Source organism: Diabrotica virgifera, chromosome 5, assembly GCF_917563875.1.
Source record: "Diabrotica virgifera virgifera chromosome 5, PGI_DIABVI_V3a".
NCBI classification, from domain to species: Eukaryota; Metazoa; Arthropoda; class Insecta; order Coleoptera; family Chrysomelidae; genus Diabrotica; species Diabrotica virgifera.
In genome coordinates, this window is record NC_065447.1 from 611,867 (window position 1) to 630,960 (window position 19,094).

The 19,094-nt window shown below is 32.6% G+C and overlaps 1 protein-coding gene across 1 annotated transcript in view; it reads right to left on the minus strand.

Moving 5' to 3' along the window:
* Window positions 1-10,386, minus strand: part of LOC114333778 (dihydropyrimidine dehydrogenase [NADP(+)]) — a 39,346-nt gene extending 28,960 nt beyond the window's left edge. Inside the window, exon 1 of the mRNA XM_050651201.1 lies at window positions 10,132-10,386. Within this exon, the coding sequence (XP_050507158.1) occupies window positions 10,132-10,167 (36 nt within the window). The 5' untranslated portion in view covers window positions 10,168-10,386. The remainder of the gene's footprint in view (window positions 1-10,131) is intronic.
* Between the last annotated feature and the right edge of the window lie 8,708 nt (window positions 10,387-19,094).

Here is a 19,094-nt window from a genome sequence, read left to right on the forward strand (position 1 = left end):
AAATACATATTACAACTATTTAACGATCAGGTAGAAGAATCTGAGTGTCGAGGGGAGTGTGACGAAGAAAAAGAGAATATATATTTATTTTAGCTCATTTTTCTTTCCTTCATAGTGTTGAGTATTTCTTTTGCCTTTTTCATCTCTCTTAATGTTTCCCTGTTTGTTAAGTGTTGTGTCCATGATATTTTTTTACATTATTCGATAACACCACATCTCAACAATGGCAAGTCTTTCTTCAAATGCGCCCGCGATTGTCCAGGCTTCGACTCCGTATAAAAGGACAGAGAGTACGTAGCAACTCAATTAATTAATCACTGATTAATTTTTAATTAATTCTAAATACATATTACAACTATTTACAGATCATGTAGAAGAGGAATCTGAGTCTCGAGGGGAGTCTAACGAAGAAGAAGAAGAGAATGAATATTTAAGCTCAGATGAGGAGTTTGAAGAAGAAGTACAAGATTCGGACACAGAATTAATTTAGTTTATAGTTTTATACTTTTCTACCTATATATTTATAATAATAAATTTGTCTTTTTCTATCATATTTGCAAAATCTATTGTATAGTATAAACTATAATATATATAATAATTACTTTAACGTTTCGAGGCACAACAACATGGATATCGCCAGGTCACGTGATTTTTCTCGAGCGAACGGACTCGCTCAGCTACAACAGAGGACGCAAACAGCTATCGGTATACGCTCTTTCACACACTGCTGCTTACCTATAGCGGTTTCATTTATATGCACGCGTAATTTGTTTGATCACATGGCAATTGGATAATTTCACCAAAAAAACCTGTCTTTTTTAGAATATTTATTTTTAAAATTAAAAAATACCCTGTCAAAATAACAATTGCACCTCCCTGTCCGGAAGGAATGTACATAGCTATGCATGTATAGTTTTATATTTTATACTCGTTAATAGTATGTACAGATTCAGATGAAATCTTTTGAAGTTCAGATGCACCCCCTGAAAATAATCCTGGGGCGCCCATGCAAGTATCTTGCAGAGTCAAAATCGCCCTCAAATCGCCTGGTCTGTTTATTTTCTTTATATTTGAATATTTAAATTTGCTTTCAAGTCATATCAATGATATTTTTTGTAATAAAAATTTTTCCCCTTTTTTAATTTGGGGGGGATTTTTGGGGAAAATAACCGCTACCCTCCAGCCAGACCGGCATTTTTGTATTAGGCTATCATAGAAGAGTTACCTGAGAAATTTTCAGGTTGCCTAAAATACCTACTCAAAAATGTCTCACAGCTCTTATACTATAACAATTATTAACATAATTGATTAAGTAATTTCATAATTGTAATCAATTATGTTTTCAGCAACCCAAACAAAGTTGACATTGACAGTTGGTGACAGTAATTAAATATTTGAGAATGATCATTGCTGATTAGCGTTTGAACAACCGGCCCTAAATGTTATAGTTTGTTTATAGCCGTCAACGTAGATAAAACTAAAGCCCTAATACAAGCAAGGAAACAACGAAACTAGCAGAATTTGGCACTAGACCACGCAAATATTGAAGTAGTAAAACAGCTCACATACCTGGGTGTACAGATTACTGAGAATGGCAGCGAGGAGGAAGAAATACGGAGACGGATAATGCTTGGTAACAAAGCATACTTCTCTCTGTCGCAGGTGTTTGGATCCAAAGACATCCACATAGAGAAGTAAAATTTAAAATATATAAAACCATCGTACGACCAATAACATCATATGGCGTAGAAACATGGATCATGATAGAAAAGACAATAACCTCATTAATACTTTTGAAGAAAGATATTAATGAGGATATTGGGACCCATTTGCGACAATGGTATATAGAGACTAGGGTTCAACCACGAGTGATACCAATATTACAAAAAACCCTTTATAGAAAATCATGAAAAAATGCAAAGATTGCGCTGATCAGGATCATCTTGCAAGAATGGATATAGACAGACCACCACTAAAGGTAGAACGCTTAGCGGAACTATGATGGGGCATTGGCGAACGAAGCGAAACCGATGCTAAAGATATACAGAGTGAGTTTTATGTATGGAAACACTCAATTATCTCGAAAACGGCTTGCACGATTTTTATAGATTTTGGTAGGTAGGGGTTTTCTAATGCGTTCGATATTATAGTGCTAATTACATTGTTGTCAGATCTTCTGTTTTTCTGCAAATCTAATGAACTTTCTTATTTCAAATGGAACACCCTATACATTTTTTGCGATTTAAAGTCCTTAAGAAATGCTGATTATTTTTCATATTATATTCCCTATACCTAAATGCCATAATTTCGGAGTTATTGCTACATTTATTAAAAAAAAATTTTTTAAATTTAAACAAATTATAAAAATCAATTTTCTCGGCCCAGGTGGATATTATTTTAGGTTCTTTGGATCATTGGGAACAAAAAAAGTCTTTTTTAATTTTTCTCCAAAGGTAATCGTTTTCCAGTAATCAACAATTTAAAACTGAACAAAATCGAATAATGACGATTTTTAAGTTTCTAAAGCAAAGGTAAAAAACATAATTTTTGAAATTATAAAGTACCTAAATTCAAGCCCAACTCTTCTTCTGATAGCTTGCCATAAGATTTTTGTCTCTTTTTATTCTAAAACATTGATTTTTAATTTTTAATGAAGTGCATATGAGTGGACGGGCGATCGGACTGCATTAACATTTAAAATTACAATGTTTTAAAATGAAACAATCTTAAATTACTTATCGGTATCTGATAAAATAAGGCTTGAGGTTGAATTTGGGTACTTCGCAGTTTCAAAAATAAAATTGTTTATTTGTGTTCTTGAATCTTGAATATCGTCATTATTCGATTTTTTTCAGTTTTAAATTGTTTATAACTCGGAAACGATTAATTTTAGAGAAAAATTATAAAAGATCTTTTTTGTTCCCCATGATCCAAACAACCTAAAATAGTGTCTACCCGGGTCAAAAAAATTGATTTTTATAATTTGTTTAATTTTTTTTTTAATAAATGTAGCAATAACTCCTAAATTATGGTATTTAGGTATAGGGAATATTACATGAAAAATTATCAGTATTTTATAGGGACTTCAAAACACAAAAAATATACAGGGTGTTCTATTTGAAATAAGAAAGTTCATTAGATTTTCAGAAAAACGGAAAATATGACAACAATGTAATTAGCACTATAATATCGGCCTCATTAGAAAACCCATACCTACCAAAGTCTATAAAAATCGTGTAAGCCGTTTTTGAGATAATTGAGTGTTTCCATACATAAAACTCACTCTGTATTGAAGGTGAATAATGGAGGAGAGCTGCCAGGGACAGAAATACTTGGAGGCGGATGCTGGGGAAGGCCAGAGCCCACTTGGGCTGTAGAGCCATAGGAGAGGATTATATATTTGTTATGGCGAGCACGCCACTGTGTGCGTTTTTATTCCAATATCTAGTCTACATCGGAGATGAGAAACATCCACGCTGATAATTTCGAGGTGTCAATGATATGTGCCAGGACTATGAAAGGTTTTAAGAAATTTTGTATTCATTAATTTTTAGAATTCAGTATCGTTGTGTATCCTAAACTGTTAACATCTCAATAAACTTGTGAATTTCCTTCAGTAGTTACGTTACTCAATTCTCCAACAAACACACATCATTTTATACAGAATAAAAGTTATTTTCTATTTCTCTTTGCCGTAAACTGGTGAAGAGTGCTATGCCTCACTCCATCGGATACCGACTTTAGATTTCTCATTCCGGATTCTTCTGTGGCCGTATTCCTTTGTCCTTCATTCTTTCCCTTAGGTCTGGATCCCGCGTATGAAAAAAAAGTTGATTAATAGCAAGCTGAAAATTTGTTAATAGCTTAAAGGTGTCTAGTTGGACAAACTTTGATATATAGGAAAAGGGCTTTTAATTGTGGAACAGGTTAAAAATTTGGAACGGTCAGACCACGAAAACGGCACATGTATTTTGTCCGACAGAACAGACTTAAACTCTTCGATCAGATATTAAACTCTCATGCAAAAATCAGACTGCTATTTATCATCAAATGGGCGTTTTAATGAGTGGAACATGTAGAATATGTCAAATGACAGGAATTATGACAGGTGATAAATATCAGTCTGATTTTTGCATGAGAGTTTAATCTCTGTTCGGAGAGTTTAAGTCTATTCTGTCGGACAAAATTACAAAATAAATGTGCCGTTTTCGTGGTCTGACCGTTCCAAATTTTTAACCTGTTCCACAATTAAAACTGCCCCTGTTCCAGTGTTCCCATATATCAAAGTTTATCCGACTAGACACCCTTAAGCTATTAACAAATTTTCAGCTTGCTATTAATCAACTTTTTTTTCATACGCGGGATCCAGACCTACCTGCATTATATTTTGTACATAGGACCTAGGACTGTGTATTTTTGTCCCCGCATCCCGCATTAAATGGACCAATAGTAGGGGTCCAATCCGGTTGATGTTTCCATACATTGAATAGAAATGCCACCGAGATTGAATGACCTCCAAACTAAGAGAAAGTAAAACGCCAAAAATATGAACGTGTCATAGGTATTTAAAATTTTTGCAATTCTTTACGGATATGCATCCGATATTTATGTACACCTGATCGTGTTTAAAATTTTAAAATTGTCGTAGATATACAGATCTCTATTTACAGAAAATAATACCAAGTGCTTATAATTTATATAATATAGAAATAAGTATCTAATTACCCTTGAAAAGTTTCCAAGGCAATAAACACTCGACACTCGACATAAGTTCCCTCAACTTTTGTGATAAACAAATCAAGTTTGAATGACGATTTTAACTAAACAAACTAGAACAATAGTAATCGACAAAGAACCAATAAGATGTAAACTGGAAGTCGATGGAATTAGTACTGGACAATTAATGGAAAAAAAGTACCTAAGGATTACCTACACTGTCCGGCCATGGGAACGTTGAAAAAGAGCAATTACAAAGAGCAAGTACAAAGAGCAAATAGATTAACAGGATGCCTTAACACGGGATCCGGACAAATAATTCCCGGACAAATAATCCCCGGACAAAAAATCCCCACAAATAATCCCCGGACAAAAAATCCCCACAAAAAATCCCGGACAAAAAATCCCCACCTATTTTTTTGGACAAAATATCCCCACAAAAAATCCCGGACAGAAAATCCCCAAGAAATGTTTGCTGTCGAATAGTTCTCTAAAAGTTTTCCCGTGAATGGTGGAAGATATTATGGGAAATACGCTAAGACTGTGGGAATCATGTTGTAATTGGCTTAAATCTTTTGATCACTCTGCTTTGAGTAACTCCGTTCAAAACATTGTCTTTTCATGATAATAACTGATAACTATACTGAAAACAATAATCTTGATTATACTAATGTAAAAAATCCATTCCACGCATCGCATCGCCATGAAAGTTATACAAAGCTTTTCGATTATTTTGACTTTTTTGTTGGTTTTGGGAACAAATTTATGTTCATTACTATTCGATATCAGGTTTTTAGAAAACGTAATTGAGGATCTGTGTGTATCCATAAAAAACTTTAAAAAATTTATCCATAGTCTGTAGGGCAGCCTAGAAAAAAATGGAAACATGCAGTCTGGCGGCCTAGAAAAAGGTGGAAAGTTATAACGCCATTGATGATGATGATGACTAAATATTTTTGACGTTAAACTTACAAAAAGGAACAGAATTTTTTGCATTACAATCAAGATTATCGTTTTCTGGACCAGCAGTTATCATCACGAATAGACAATAAGTACAACATGATTCCCAAAGCCGTAGCTTATTCCCCATATCTTCCACGATTTTTGAAAAAACTCACAATTGGAATTCGACATTTGGTAATCGAAATTACAATGTATGCTTAATTTTAATCGCTACTCATTATTTTCGTGCCGAAAACTGGTTTCATGGCGATTGCTATAACTCTCATGCACTGAAGCTGAAAAACATTTGCGTCGATTGCATTAACGGGAAAACTTTTAGAGAACTATTCGGTATATAGCAAAACAATTTCTTGGGGATTTTTTGTCCGGGATTATTTGTGGGGATATTTTGTCCAAAAAAATTTGTGGGGATTATTTGTCCGGGATTTTTTGTGGGGATTTTTATTTGTCCGGGGATTATTTGTGGGGAATTTTTGTGAGGATTTTTTGTCCGGGATTATTTGTCCGGGGATTATTTGTCCTAGCTTCCTTAACACTCTATGACGTAACCGACACATTAACTTCTTCGTACGACTAGGATTACTCCTGTTTGTCTGCCTTTTATTCTCTTTCAGTTGTTGTTGACTGTACATTGTCTTTCCACATTTTCGGCGGCCTTACAACGGGTCTTCTGCTATACGGCTTGTTGTTTTTACAGATGTTCGCTAATCTATCTAGTTCCATTCGGTTTACATGTTCGTTATCCAGTTTTTCTTTCTTGTTTTTATCCACCTGTTAATATTTTGAACTTTGCATCGTTCTCGTATACTTCTGTTGCTTTGTCTGTCTCTTACTGATATTATGCCCGCTATTGATCTTAATACTTTCTTTTCGATATTGTTGATTTGTTGTTTCGTCTTTCTTGTATCGGTCCATGTCTCCGCTGCATGTTATGATAGGTCTTACTGTTGTCTTGTAATTAACAAGATTAACACAGTTAATGACACATTAACTGTGAGATGAAATGAAGAATCTTTAAGACTAATTATGACGTATGTAGGCACAAACAGCCAAAATGCAGAGAATGATGATACCCGCAAAAATGAGAGTACTCAGAAGAATTGCAGGAAACACGCTGAGAGACCGAATGAGGAATGACGAGATTAGAACAAAATGTAATAATGGAGGGTATAAAAGAGTAGACAATAAATAGAAAAAAAAGAGTAATTAAACTAGCAAGGCACAAATCACCAAGTGGTAGAAGGAATTGAGCAAAAAGCCTTTCTTAATAATACCTATGTAATAAAGTATGCCTTTCTGGTTTATACAGGGTGTTTCATTGGGAAACGGAAATACTTGAATGGTGAATAAAGATCACCCAGGCGGATCTAGATTTACCACATTTATTGCCTCATCGATTCTTATAACCGAGTTACAAGATGTTTTATCGATTTTGACCATTTTTTCTGAACCCATAACTTGAGAACCACCCTGTATATTTTTTTGATATTTGGTACATACCTATATTATGCCTCATTTACAACACAACCCATCCAACTTCTAATCACAAGAAAAATCCAGGTCCGGACTAAAAAAAATTATAAATTCTTTGTGACCTTGAAACAACACCCTGTATATTGAAATTTTTAGAATCCGTTTGCATATTTAAAAAGAGCACAAAAAACTAAGTTTAATGGTTCGCTTAAATTTTTCGGCCAAAAAAATTTAATGACTTTAATAATTTTGAAATAATATTTAAGTTTTTAAGAACTCTGAGATTACAAAACACGTATTATTAACTTTTAATCATAAATTATTAAAGATACTGAACAAATACTAATTCTAAAAATAATCAATACTTATTTACTACATTAGAACGATCCATTTACTAATCACAAGAAAAATACAGGTCCGGATTAACAAAAAAACGTAAAGCAATTGTGACCCTGAAAAAACACCCTATATATTCAAATTTTCCAAATTGGTTTGCATATTTGAAAAGAGCACAAAAAACTGAGTTTACAGCTTCGCTTTAACTTTTTGAGCAGAAAACTTAATGACTTTAATTTTGAAATTAAATCTATTGAAATTTTTTAAAACCGAGATTAAAAAGCAGTATACATATTAGTAACTGTTAATAATAAATTAATAAAGTTAATGACCAAGTACTTATTTTAAAAATAGTTAATACTTATTTACTACATTGGAACGACCCACATACTAATCACAACAAAAATCCAGGTCCGGATTAACAAAAAAATATAAAAAACTCGAACAAGAAGTAAAACCACTTCTATGTAAATTGGTATATTTATTAAAACTTAAAAAATCCCAGTTAAGTTTTAATAAATATACCCATAAGTTTTAATAAATATACCAATTTACATAGAAGTGGTTTTACTTATTGTTAGAGTTTTTTAACTATATGGTATACAGCCAACCTAGGGAACTTCCCTTTTAAAAAAATATAAAGTAATAGTGACCTTGAAAAAACACCCTGTATATTGAAATTTTTAAAGTCAGTTTAAACATTTGAAAAGAGCACAAAAACTAAGCTTAATGGTTCGCTTCCATTTTTTGCGCAGACAATTTAATGACTTTAATTTTGAAATTATGCCGAAATTTTTAAGAACACTGAGAACTCTAACAAAAATTTTGATATAATTTCATTAAATTGTCTGCCAAAAAGTTAAAGCGAGCCATTAAACTTGGTGTTTTATGCTCTTTTCAAATGTTTAAACGGATTTTGAACATTTTAATACACAGGGTGTTTTTTCAAGGTGACTATTACATTATATTTTTTTGTTAATCCGGACCTGGATTTTTCTTGTAATTAGTAGGTAAATGGGTTGTTCCAATGTAGTAAATGATTACTGATTACGTTTAAAATGAGTATTTTGTCATTAACTTCTTATTAAAAGTTACTAATACCCCATTTTTAATCTCAGAATTATAAAAAATTTCAAGAGATTTAATTTCAAAATTAAAGTTATTAAATTTTGTGTGCAAAAAATTAAAGCGAACCTGTAAACTCAGTTTTTTTGTGCTCTTTTCAAATGTGCAAACCCATTTGGAAATTTTCAATATACAGGGTGTTGTTTCAAGGTCACAATTACTTTATGCTTTTTTGTTAATCCGGACCTAGATTTTTCTTGTGCTTAGTAAATGGGTCGTTCTAATGTAATAAATAAGTATTGATTATTTTTCAAATGAGTATTTGTTCAATAACTTTAATAATTTGTTATTAAAAGTTAATAATACCTGCTTTTTATTCTAAGAGTTCTTAAAAACTTCAATATAATTTCAAAATTAAAGCCATTAAATTGCCTGGCCGAAAAATTTAAGCGAACAATTAAACTTAGTTTTTTGTGCTCTTTTCAAATATGAAAAGAGATTTTAAAAATTTCAATATACAGGGTGTTGTCACAAATAATTTATAATTTTTTCTAAAGTTATGGATCCAGAAATAAATGGGCAGAATCGATAAAACACCCTGTAACTCGGTTATAAAAATCGGTAAGGTAAATAAAAATGGTATACATTTTTATTTTAAATAAATATGGTATATCTAGAACCGCCTCGGTGATCTCTATTCACCATTTAAGTATTTCCGTTTCCTAATGAAACACCCTGTATAACTTATTTCTTCGGTATTAATCTTGTTACAGTTTTATTGTTGTGCCATTTTTCCTTTTCGTGCACAGATTCCAATAAAAAAAAGCCGATTCGTAGAATAAGCAAATTGTGATATTTTTTTAAAGTACTTAAAAGTGACAAATTCCTCAACAGATATTGCAAACGACCGTCGGCGTCGAATTTCAATAGTTCAGACACAATTTTATCCCTTATGGCATTGAGAGTGCTGAAAGATGAAATCAAGGAGAGTGAAAAATCAATGAAACTGTGAGGTTTTCAAGGGAACTTTGTGTGAAAATTTGAATTATTTACAAAGAAAATCGCATATGCTGCGATGGTTTTCTTCCTTGTGCCATTTTACGAATCGATAGAGGAGTATCGATTCTATTTTTTTAAATAGAAAATTCGTATAAAGGCTGGTGGGGCCCTGAGGGTATTAATTATTACCTCTAAACCATTGATTAAAAACTACCCAGACACACACTATCTTATCTGGGTAGTTAGATATTAATCAACGCCTAAACATGTAATGTTATAATAGGTCAGTGTCCGTGATTTTCTCCTTCATGCCTCTTGAAAGTTTGTTAGGTTTCACGATAAGGACGCTGCAAAAAAAGCGACAGGTCGTGAAAACGAAAAATTTTACCTTGGAAAATAAGGAAAATTCAATTTTCAGAAAAACAAATCTTGGTTCAACGTTTTCCTTTTTTTTGCTTATCTTTTATGACATTCTCAGTACTCTCATAGACATAAAATCGTGGTTGAACTGCGTATTTAGATTCGACGGTCTAAAACATTAAAAATATAATATAAAGTTTAATGTAATGATCTACTTACCTCAATATCCGGCAAATCTACACTCACTTTCGCCATAATAAATACGTAGGTCACAAAAACACGTCCACAAAATAATCTCAATGTACAAGCAATAAACAATGTACTTCTATTTGACTTAACTTTATGGTAACATCCAAGATATCGACTTATACTATTTAAATAATTTAGATAAGGAACAGTGTTAAATTAATACAAAGTGATTTCTAAAATCCATACGAACCAACTCCTGTTAGAACGCTCGACATTGACTGTCCGTGCTTATAACATTTTCGTCATAATTGTTGTCTTTTTACGAGGGTAATCCAAAAAGTTCTAGCTAAAGTGGTAGTATTACAACTTGTAAAAATAAACTTTTGTCAGTTAGTAGTGTCCTTGATTTTAATAAAAGGATTGAATATACCTAAAAATTAAAAATGAGAAATACCGTTTTATTAGCGACGTCATTTTTTTTATCTTCATATGATAGACTTCACAAATTTTCCAACAATAAATGAAGAATTCAGATATTGTAGGTACCTACTATATTATATCAAATATAATTTGTTTAATGCAGCAGACTAATAATGTTGGAGTACCTAACTATATGAATTTCCTTTTTCTTCTTGTCCTCTATAAAACAATTTTGCTGGTTCAATGGCGGATTGCTACCTGTAAGGAAAATAATTATAACTCAACTTTTGCGTGGTACGCCAATACCAGAGCTGGGTAATTCGTAATATTCCGGATAACTGTAATTGTAAACTGACTTCCAACAGGGACGTTTAAACTTTGACACACTTTTAAACTTGTTTAAGAGGGCTACTGAACCACGATGCGGAAACCAACAAGGAAATTATATGTACATGAAACTATAGACAAAATTCCAACGAACAATGTCAGAAGTCAGTACCTACTAGTGGAAAATCCCTTTACTACTCATGCAGTGATAACACAGATCCTATCTGCAGACATGGGGTTGAAGCTATGATCGATTTTATTAACAATTAAAAGATAACTAAGAATCACCAAATTAACATCTTATCAGGAGATTTTAGCGCAGAAGTTGGAAAAGGATCCGTAAATCATGTAGTTCGAAAATATGGTCTTGGTCAGAAAACGACAGAGGGAATGGATTGATACAGTACTGCTAAAACAAAGATCTAGTCATAATGAATACTTGGTATGTATAAGTTACCTCCCAGGAGGCTTTCCACATGGAAGTCACGTCACCTTTAGACGAAGATCAGGGCACTATGAATAATCAAATAAATTACGTGATAATTAATAGAAGATGCACGAATGATATTACTAAGGTTTCTACACCTGGAGCAGACATAGGATCTGACCACAATCCATGAGCCAGAAGTCATCATTAAACTGTAAAAAACTCAAAAACCACGTACAAGAGAAGCACAGACAGAAAAAAGAATGTGTGTGTACTTTGTACGCACGTAAGAAGTTATACTTCTATTACATATTATGTGATTTTAACGAAATTGATATAATGTACTTTAAACAATTTATTTATATTTTATTTAAATATTAAACTAATTTTAATACTTACTACTTTCCAAAAAATTTTATTAAGACAATACCAAAAATTTACCAAAATTTACCAAAACGCACACAAACACATTGAAAAATGCCACAAAGAAAAAATGATTTCTGAACGATAATAATTGTTGGCAAAAATTTTAAATACGCATTTTCTGAAAAAAAAAATTATATAACAAATATACTTACAATCATAAAATGCATAAAAAAATAAAAACTTGCATCGGGATTCGAACCCGCGAATTTCGGGACGCTTTGATTCGTAATCGAAGCCTAGACTCACTCATCCAATTACACATTATTTGTCATGTGGAAAAATAGGGCAACTGCACATTTTACTGTTTGACAGTTATTCTGAATTTAATCAAATTATGTAGTTGGATTTTTGTGGAAGAAAATATTAAAATATAACAAAACAGTAAGAAAACAATATATTAGATGAAGATTGGTAGAACTTTTGTTGGTAATCAAATTAAGCATGTAAACCAAAGCATTACATACCTACTAGATAAATAAATCTATGCCAAAAAATCATAATTTAAAAATAAAAATCGGACCTAATTTCGGATTTCTCTCTAAAATCCCCATTCTTGAGAAAATAAATTTATTCCAACCTAATCCAAATGTATAATTACAATATGATTATAATAAAAACTACTTACCAAATTAGAATGAGTTTTCCTTGTCCAAAATAGTCCAAAAGTCCAAAAATATATATGACTAACTTTTATTTGTTGTTTCTTTTCCCACAAATTTCAAAACGCAACAACCATAAATAATCAAACCACAGCTGTGCCACAGCCGACATATTGAATAATTTTTGACATGTCATTTGAACATCCAATCAGAACAAAGTTATAATGCGACTGCGCCCAGATTGAAGATTTTAATCATATTAAAATTCACCCTCATATCGCGCCTAAAGCGTATAACTTCAAAAATACACAACAGGTTCTCTGATATAACAATTGTGAATGTTGTTGACAAGTCATGGAAGTCATAAAAGAATCATTTGATATAATGATTAATGAGTGGATGAGAGAAGAAATATTAGAGATAATGGAACAACGCGGGCAGTACAAGATCTTCTTCTTTATTGCTATTCTGACCTTCGAGGCAGCTGCTCTGAACAGTTGCCTTGAGCCAGTGGTCGACAAAGTGCGGCTCCGGAGCCGCATGTGGCTCTTTGGCTTCTTAGGCGCGGCTCTGTCACAAATATCCACGCAATAATATTTTCATTTAAAAAAAAACTTGGTAGGGAAAACATAACCTACATCTTATTCTGATAAATCAGCTTTTATCAAACTTTGTCAAAAATCCTCTTAATGCTACGATAACCGAGTTGATATTTTCTCCTTTTGAAATTGTCGTTAATGGCTTTGAAATACAATTTCTGGACTTAAAAACAAGGGGGGCACGGCGGCGCTCTAAATTTGAACGTCTTTGTGTTGAATTGGAAATATTGGAGAAAAAAAATGTTCACAACACAGAAAGTGGTCTGCTTTGAGTGACCTGGAGAAGGAAGACATGATCATTTTCAACGCTTGAATTAGTATTCCTGATTCTTATAATCAGCTGAAAAAGCTCACGTTTGCTGTTCTCACCCTTTTCGGTTCTACATATCAACATTAAATAAAACCTTACAAAACGAAAGAAAATAGATGTTTCTACGATGATTAGAAACGAATATATCGCCATAAAACGAAAAAACGCGTTTTACTTTTTTGGGGGTTATTGATTGGGCTCGGGATTTAAAAAATGTTTTGGTTGAATACTTTTTGATGTAGTACAGTAAGGTCTCGTTGTATGCGGTGGATACGTTCTACAGAAAACCGCATATAAAAAAAAGTCTTAACTTGCATTGAAAAAGTAGGGATACGTTCCGTACTTTTATAAAATCACATAAAATGGTGGACGTTTGTCCACCAAAAATTGTATGTGTTTGATGTTTTCTTTCTCCATTAGGCCAAATAAAATCTTAAAGAAGAAAATTAATTTAAATAAAAACGCAGACTAACGTTATTGAGATTGCAAAAACCTCTTCTAATGGAATATAAAACTTTACGACACTTAATTAAATGTTTCAATCCAGAAATTTAAATGTGCTGTTTATTATACTGAAATCAGCAACATTTAAACTCTTAAATACTTAAACATCTAAATTTAATTTCAAAACAATTACAAGTTATACCTTTCAATGCGAAACTCAGACTGATGTAATAGCTATATGCTACATCATGTCACAAGGGGAATACCCGAATTGCAAACCGTCAGATTACTAAGATCTGGATGGGAATAGTTAATATTAATAATTCCTACTATTTGTTAATAATAGAAATTTTTTGATGAAGTACACTTCGCGTCATTAAAAACTGGTACAACTCTTATAACCGAAAATCGTGTTTTTCAAGTTGTGTAAGTTGAACTTGTCACATCTGTCATTCTAATTTCTAGGGCAACGTTGCCAGTTCAACGAAAATATATCAAACCAGCTAAAAGCATAAATATTCATCAGCTAAAAAGTGATAAATTTTCATCTTCGGCCAAGCTTTCCCAGGTTTTTTCAATGATGGCCAAAAATAATACCTATCTAAAAACTTTATACATTTTTAAACGTTATTTTTTTTGTATTCAGATTTAGTGCAATTTCGTTGTCTATGATGGCAACAACGAAGTGATTCACGAACCATTATTGTGTCCAGTCTGAACACAGGTTTACATTGGGAAAAAAAAGTGTACCAGTTTTATATGACGCGAAGTGTACAAACCGCACAACTTCAAAGTCGCATTAAAATAATCCGCATAAAAAGAGACCTTACTGTACTTACATGTGGTTTTTGAAGTTATACTTCTTTAGGCGCGATTGAGATTGAGGGTGAATTTATATTAATCTGCGCCCATGCGCACACCGACAGTATGGTATTAGTCGTTATACGGGCTCTGATTGGGTGTTGAAATGATCTGTCAATAATAAATAATTGTTCAATATAAAGGTAAACAAATGTATAATATATTAGTTTTATTGTTGTGAGGACAGAAACAAAAAAGTTCCTTTTTAAATAGTTTTTAAAGCAACAGGTACGTAATAATTGTAAATGTATCATAGGTACCTGGAGTGTGTGGCCGCCTGTTACAAGCAAGTCGGTTTGAAAGTGCTCTCTCGGAAAAATTGTGAATTTGGGTATGTACACTTTATATTTAAACTGAAGAACTGTCAACCATATACCAATAGATGCAAAGAAGAGTTTGAGAAGAAAGATTTCAAAAAATATCATTCTATTCTTCTAATAAAAGGAAAAGTTCAAAATTAGTAAATTATTCCTTAAAATTAAAGTAAAAGTTTTTAGTATAACCAATTTTAATACATTAACTTTTTGCATTTTAAGTAACGTTTTTGTTCAAAACAGTAATTACGGTCTGCTAAAATAAAGGTGACCATACACTAAAATCTACCGAAGAAAAAATATGGAACAGAAAATTGATGCGATCCTTGAAAAACTACTAAAGTTAGACCTACTGGAAAAACAAAACATGAGAATGGAAGACAAAATCGACACAATCACTAAAGAATTGGCAGAACTAACAGAAGAAAATACAGAGTTAAAAGAAAAGAATCAAGAACTTCAAACAATATTGCAAATTCAAGAAAGAAGGGTAGAAGTATTAGAAAGAGAAGTAAGAAAAAAGAATCTGATAAGATTTCAGAAATTTCAAGAAAATTGCAAGTAGAACTAAATACAGATCAGGATATTATAGAGATACGAAGACTTGGTATCAAAACTGTTAATAAGAAAAGACCGATCCTCATAGAATTCAAAAATTGGAGTAAAAAAAACGAGGTCCTTAAAGAAACAAAGAAATTAAAAGGTACAGACATATTCATAAATGAAGACTATCCAAAACACATACAAATTCAAAGAAATGAACTTCGCAAATATCAAAAAGAAGCAAGAGAGAAAGGTCAAAATGCAGGTATCCGTTATAACAAATTGCTTCTAAATGGCGAATTATTCACTTTGAGTCAATTGCAAACCTTATCACAAGAAAATGAAGCTATAGTAATAGAAGACCAGAAGACGAATAGAGCTAGAAAATATGGTGATAGATCCCTCTCGGAGGAAGAGTTATCAATGGGCTCTACTACAGAAAGATCAACGAAAATAACGAAAACAGCGTACTCAAAAAACAAGTAACTAAAGCAAGTTGGACGGAGACAAAGAAAAAAGAAAATAGTACGAAAACAGCAATGGAAGAAGACACTACCGAAAACCGAAGAGAGAAAGAAATACTCACTGTCGGTGCGGACGCCTGCAGCGTACTTAATAGTAACAGTAATGTTAAGGTGATTAATTATTATTATGGCGACGGCGTTCGCATTGAGGGTGAAAATAGTAATAGTTATAGGTACAATAAGAGAAATGATGATTTTTTTATGAGAACATTTGATAATTTTGATTTTGTTTTTAATAGTGACGTAGACTTTAATTTTAAGAATAGGGGTAAAGATAACAGAATTGTAAAGGTAGGTCAGAAAAACGAGCAAACTGCAATAATAAACCAAGACATAACTCCTCATACTTGTAATGTTAGGGAAAGTCAGGGCAATAATAGAGCAAAGAGTATTGGAAAGGACCGTCATCATAGGTTGACCGCTGGGGGCACATCGGGGGATTTTCCCAGCTCTAGTCAAATTAACGCAAAAAATCAAAATACAAGTAATGCTGAAATAAAAAGTGGCCTCGATGGCGACATAGAGACTAAATGTACGGAAGAGACTAGAAAACAGGATAAAACAAACAAAAAGGTGAATAAGTACAACAGGAAAAAGAAAAATAAGAAAAGTGGAAAAATTTTAATTGGAACTTGGAATATAAGAACATTAGGAGAAATAGGAGAACTACAAAACCTTATTGAACAAATAAAAATCTACAAAATAGATATTTTAGCGTTGCAGGAAATGAGATGGAAGAACGAAAATATCTGGGAATATGGAAAATATCTAATATGTCATGGTAATTCAAAAGGTGGACAAGGTGGGATGGGATTCATAATAAGTGAAAGATACAAACATGCGGTAAAAAGCTTTACTAATATAAACGAAAGGATAGCTATTCTGAAAATGAAAGGCAAGTTCTTTGATATTAATTTCATTAATGTGCACGCACCTACAGAGGACAAAGAAGCAGAAGAAAAAGAAAATTTCTATGCCAGATTTGACCAAGAAGTGTCAAATATAAACGATTATAGCGTTAAAATACTTTTAGGAGATTTAAACGCAAAAATAGGAAGAGAGGAATTATATCAGGGAACAATAGTTGCACATAGCCTGCACGAAATAAGTAATGACAACGGGCAAAGAATCATAGATTTTGCAACAGACAAAAAAATGGTGATAAGCAGTACAAAATTTCCACATAAAAATATCCACAAAGAAACATGAGTTTCTCCCGATATGAAAACAAGAAACCAGATCGACCACGTCTTAATAGGAGCAAGACATGCTTCAGACATTTCAGATGTGAGAAGTCATAGAGGGGCAAACAGCAGCTCCGATCACCACCTTGTGCTAATTAAATATAAACAAAATATTACCGCCAAAGAAACAGAAGAAGGTGAAAAAAAGATCAAATACGCCTCAGATATATTGGCCTCTAATGAGGAAAACAGAGCAAGATATGAAACGAAAATAGAGAACATAATTGAACAGTATGATCAAGTAAATGAAAATCAGGTCAGAAATATCGAAGATAAATGGAGGGTCTTAAAAGAAGCAGTGATAACAGCTGCAAAAGAAGTAGTGGGGGAAAGCAAAGAACCTAGCCAAAAAAGATGGTATGACAAAGACTGCCAGAGACTAATGGAACAAAAAAACCAAGCTAGGCTTAAAATGCTGAACAACAGTACGGAAGAAACCAAAGAGGAATATACTACAAGAAGACGACAATTAAAAAAACATATAGGATTTAAAAAGAGGAAACACAATAAAGATAAGATTGAAAGGCTAGAAGAATATGAACAAAAACGTGAAATAAAACTATTTTATAAGGAAATAAATCTTGAAAAAAAAGGTTTCCAACCAAGAACAAAATTATGCAAAGATAAAAATGGGGACTTAATAGCAGACGAAAAAGGAGTGCTAAAACGGTGGAGAGAACATTTTAATGAACTGTTGAATAAACCAAATCAACGTTACGAAACAGAAGAGCTAAGATTAGTAGGAGAGATTGAAGTAGACCAATATGCACCAACAGAAGCAGAAATAAAAGAGGTAATAAAAAAAATGAAAAATAACAAAGCCCCAGGATGCGACACAATAACTGTAGAAATGTTAAAATATGGAGGACATAGAATACAGAGTGAAATATCAAAGTTAATACTAGAAATATGGACCACAGAAATAATGCCGGAACAATGGAAAATTTCAGTGATATGCCCTATACATAAGAAGGGAGATAAGTTAGATTGCAATAATCACCGAGGAATATCACTACTAAATGTTGGATACAAAATATTTAGCAAAATATTGGAATTAAGACTAAATAATATAATGGAACAAACAACAGGGGATTATCAAGGAGGTTTCAGGAAAGGAAGGTCAACTATAGACCAAATATTTACAGTAAGGCAAACGCTGGAAAAATTCTACGAGCGGAATACCGAACTACATCATCTATTTGTAGATTTCAAACAAGCGTATGACTCAATAATTAGAAAGGAATTATATAGCGCAATGCAAGAGTTAAATGTACCAAAAAAACTAATCAGATTAGTAAAACTATGCCCAACCAACACCAAAGCAAAAGTAAGGATCCAAAATCAACTGTCCGATGAATTTAACATTAATGAAGGTCTAACACAAGGGGATGCACTGTCAACAACACTTTTTAATCTTGCGTTGGAACAAGTAATCAGGAAAACTCCTATAGATAGGGATGGTACAATATTTACAAAGCTCAATCAGATCGTTGCCTACGCAGATGATATAGACATAATCAGCTGGACATTAAAAGACCTAGAAAAAATTTATACATATTTTAAAGAAGCGGCACAGACTATGGGTCTAGAAGTTAATGTCTCAAAGACAAAGTACATGATAACAACTCGGGAAAAAGAACAAACGAAAGGCAACATATCTCTGAGCGGGCAAATATTTGAAAGAGTGGACCGTTTCAAATATTTAGGATCAACAATAACAGAAGGAAATAAAAACAGTGATGAGGTAACAGCAAGAATTTCGCTTGGAAACAAATGCTTCTACAGCCTACAAAATATCATAAAGTCAAAATCAGTATCGATTAATTCAAAAGTAAAAATATACACAACAATAATGAGACCTGTAGTAATGTATGCATCAGAAACATGGGCCTTGACTAGTGAACAAGAGGAACAACTTCTTAGATGGGAAAGAAAAATCTTAAGGAAAATATATG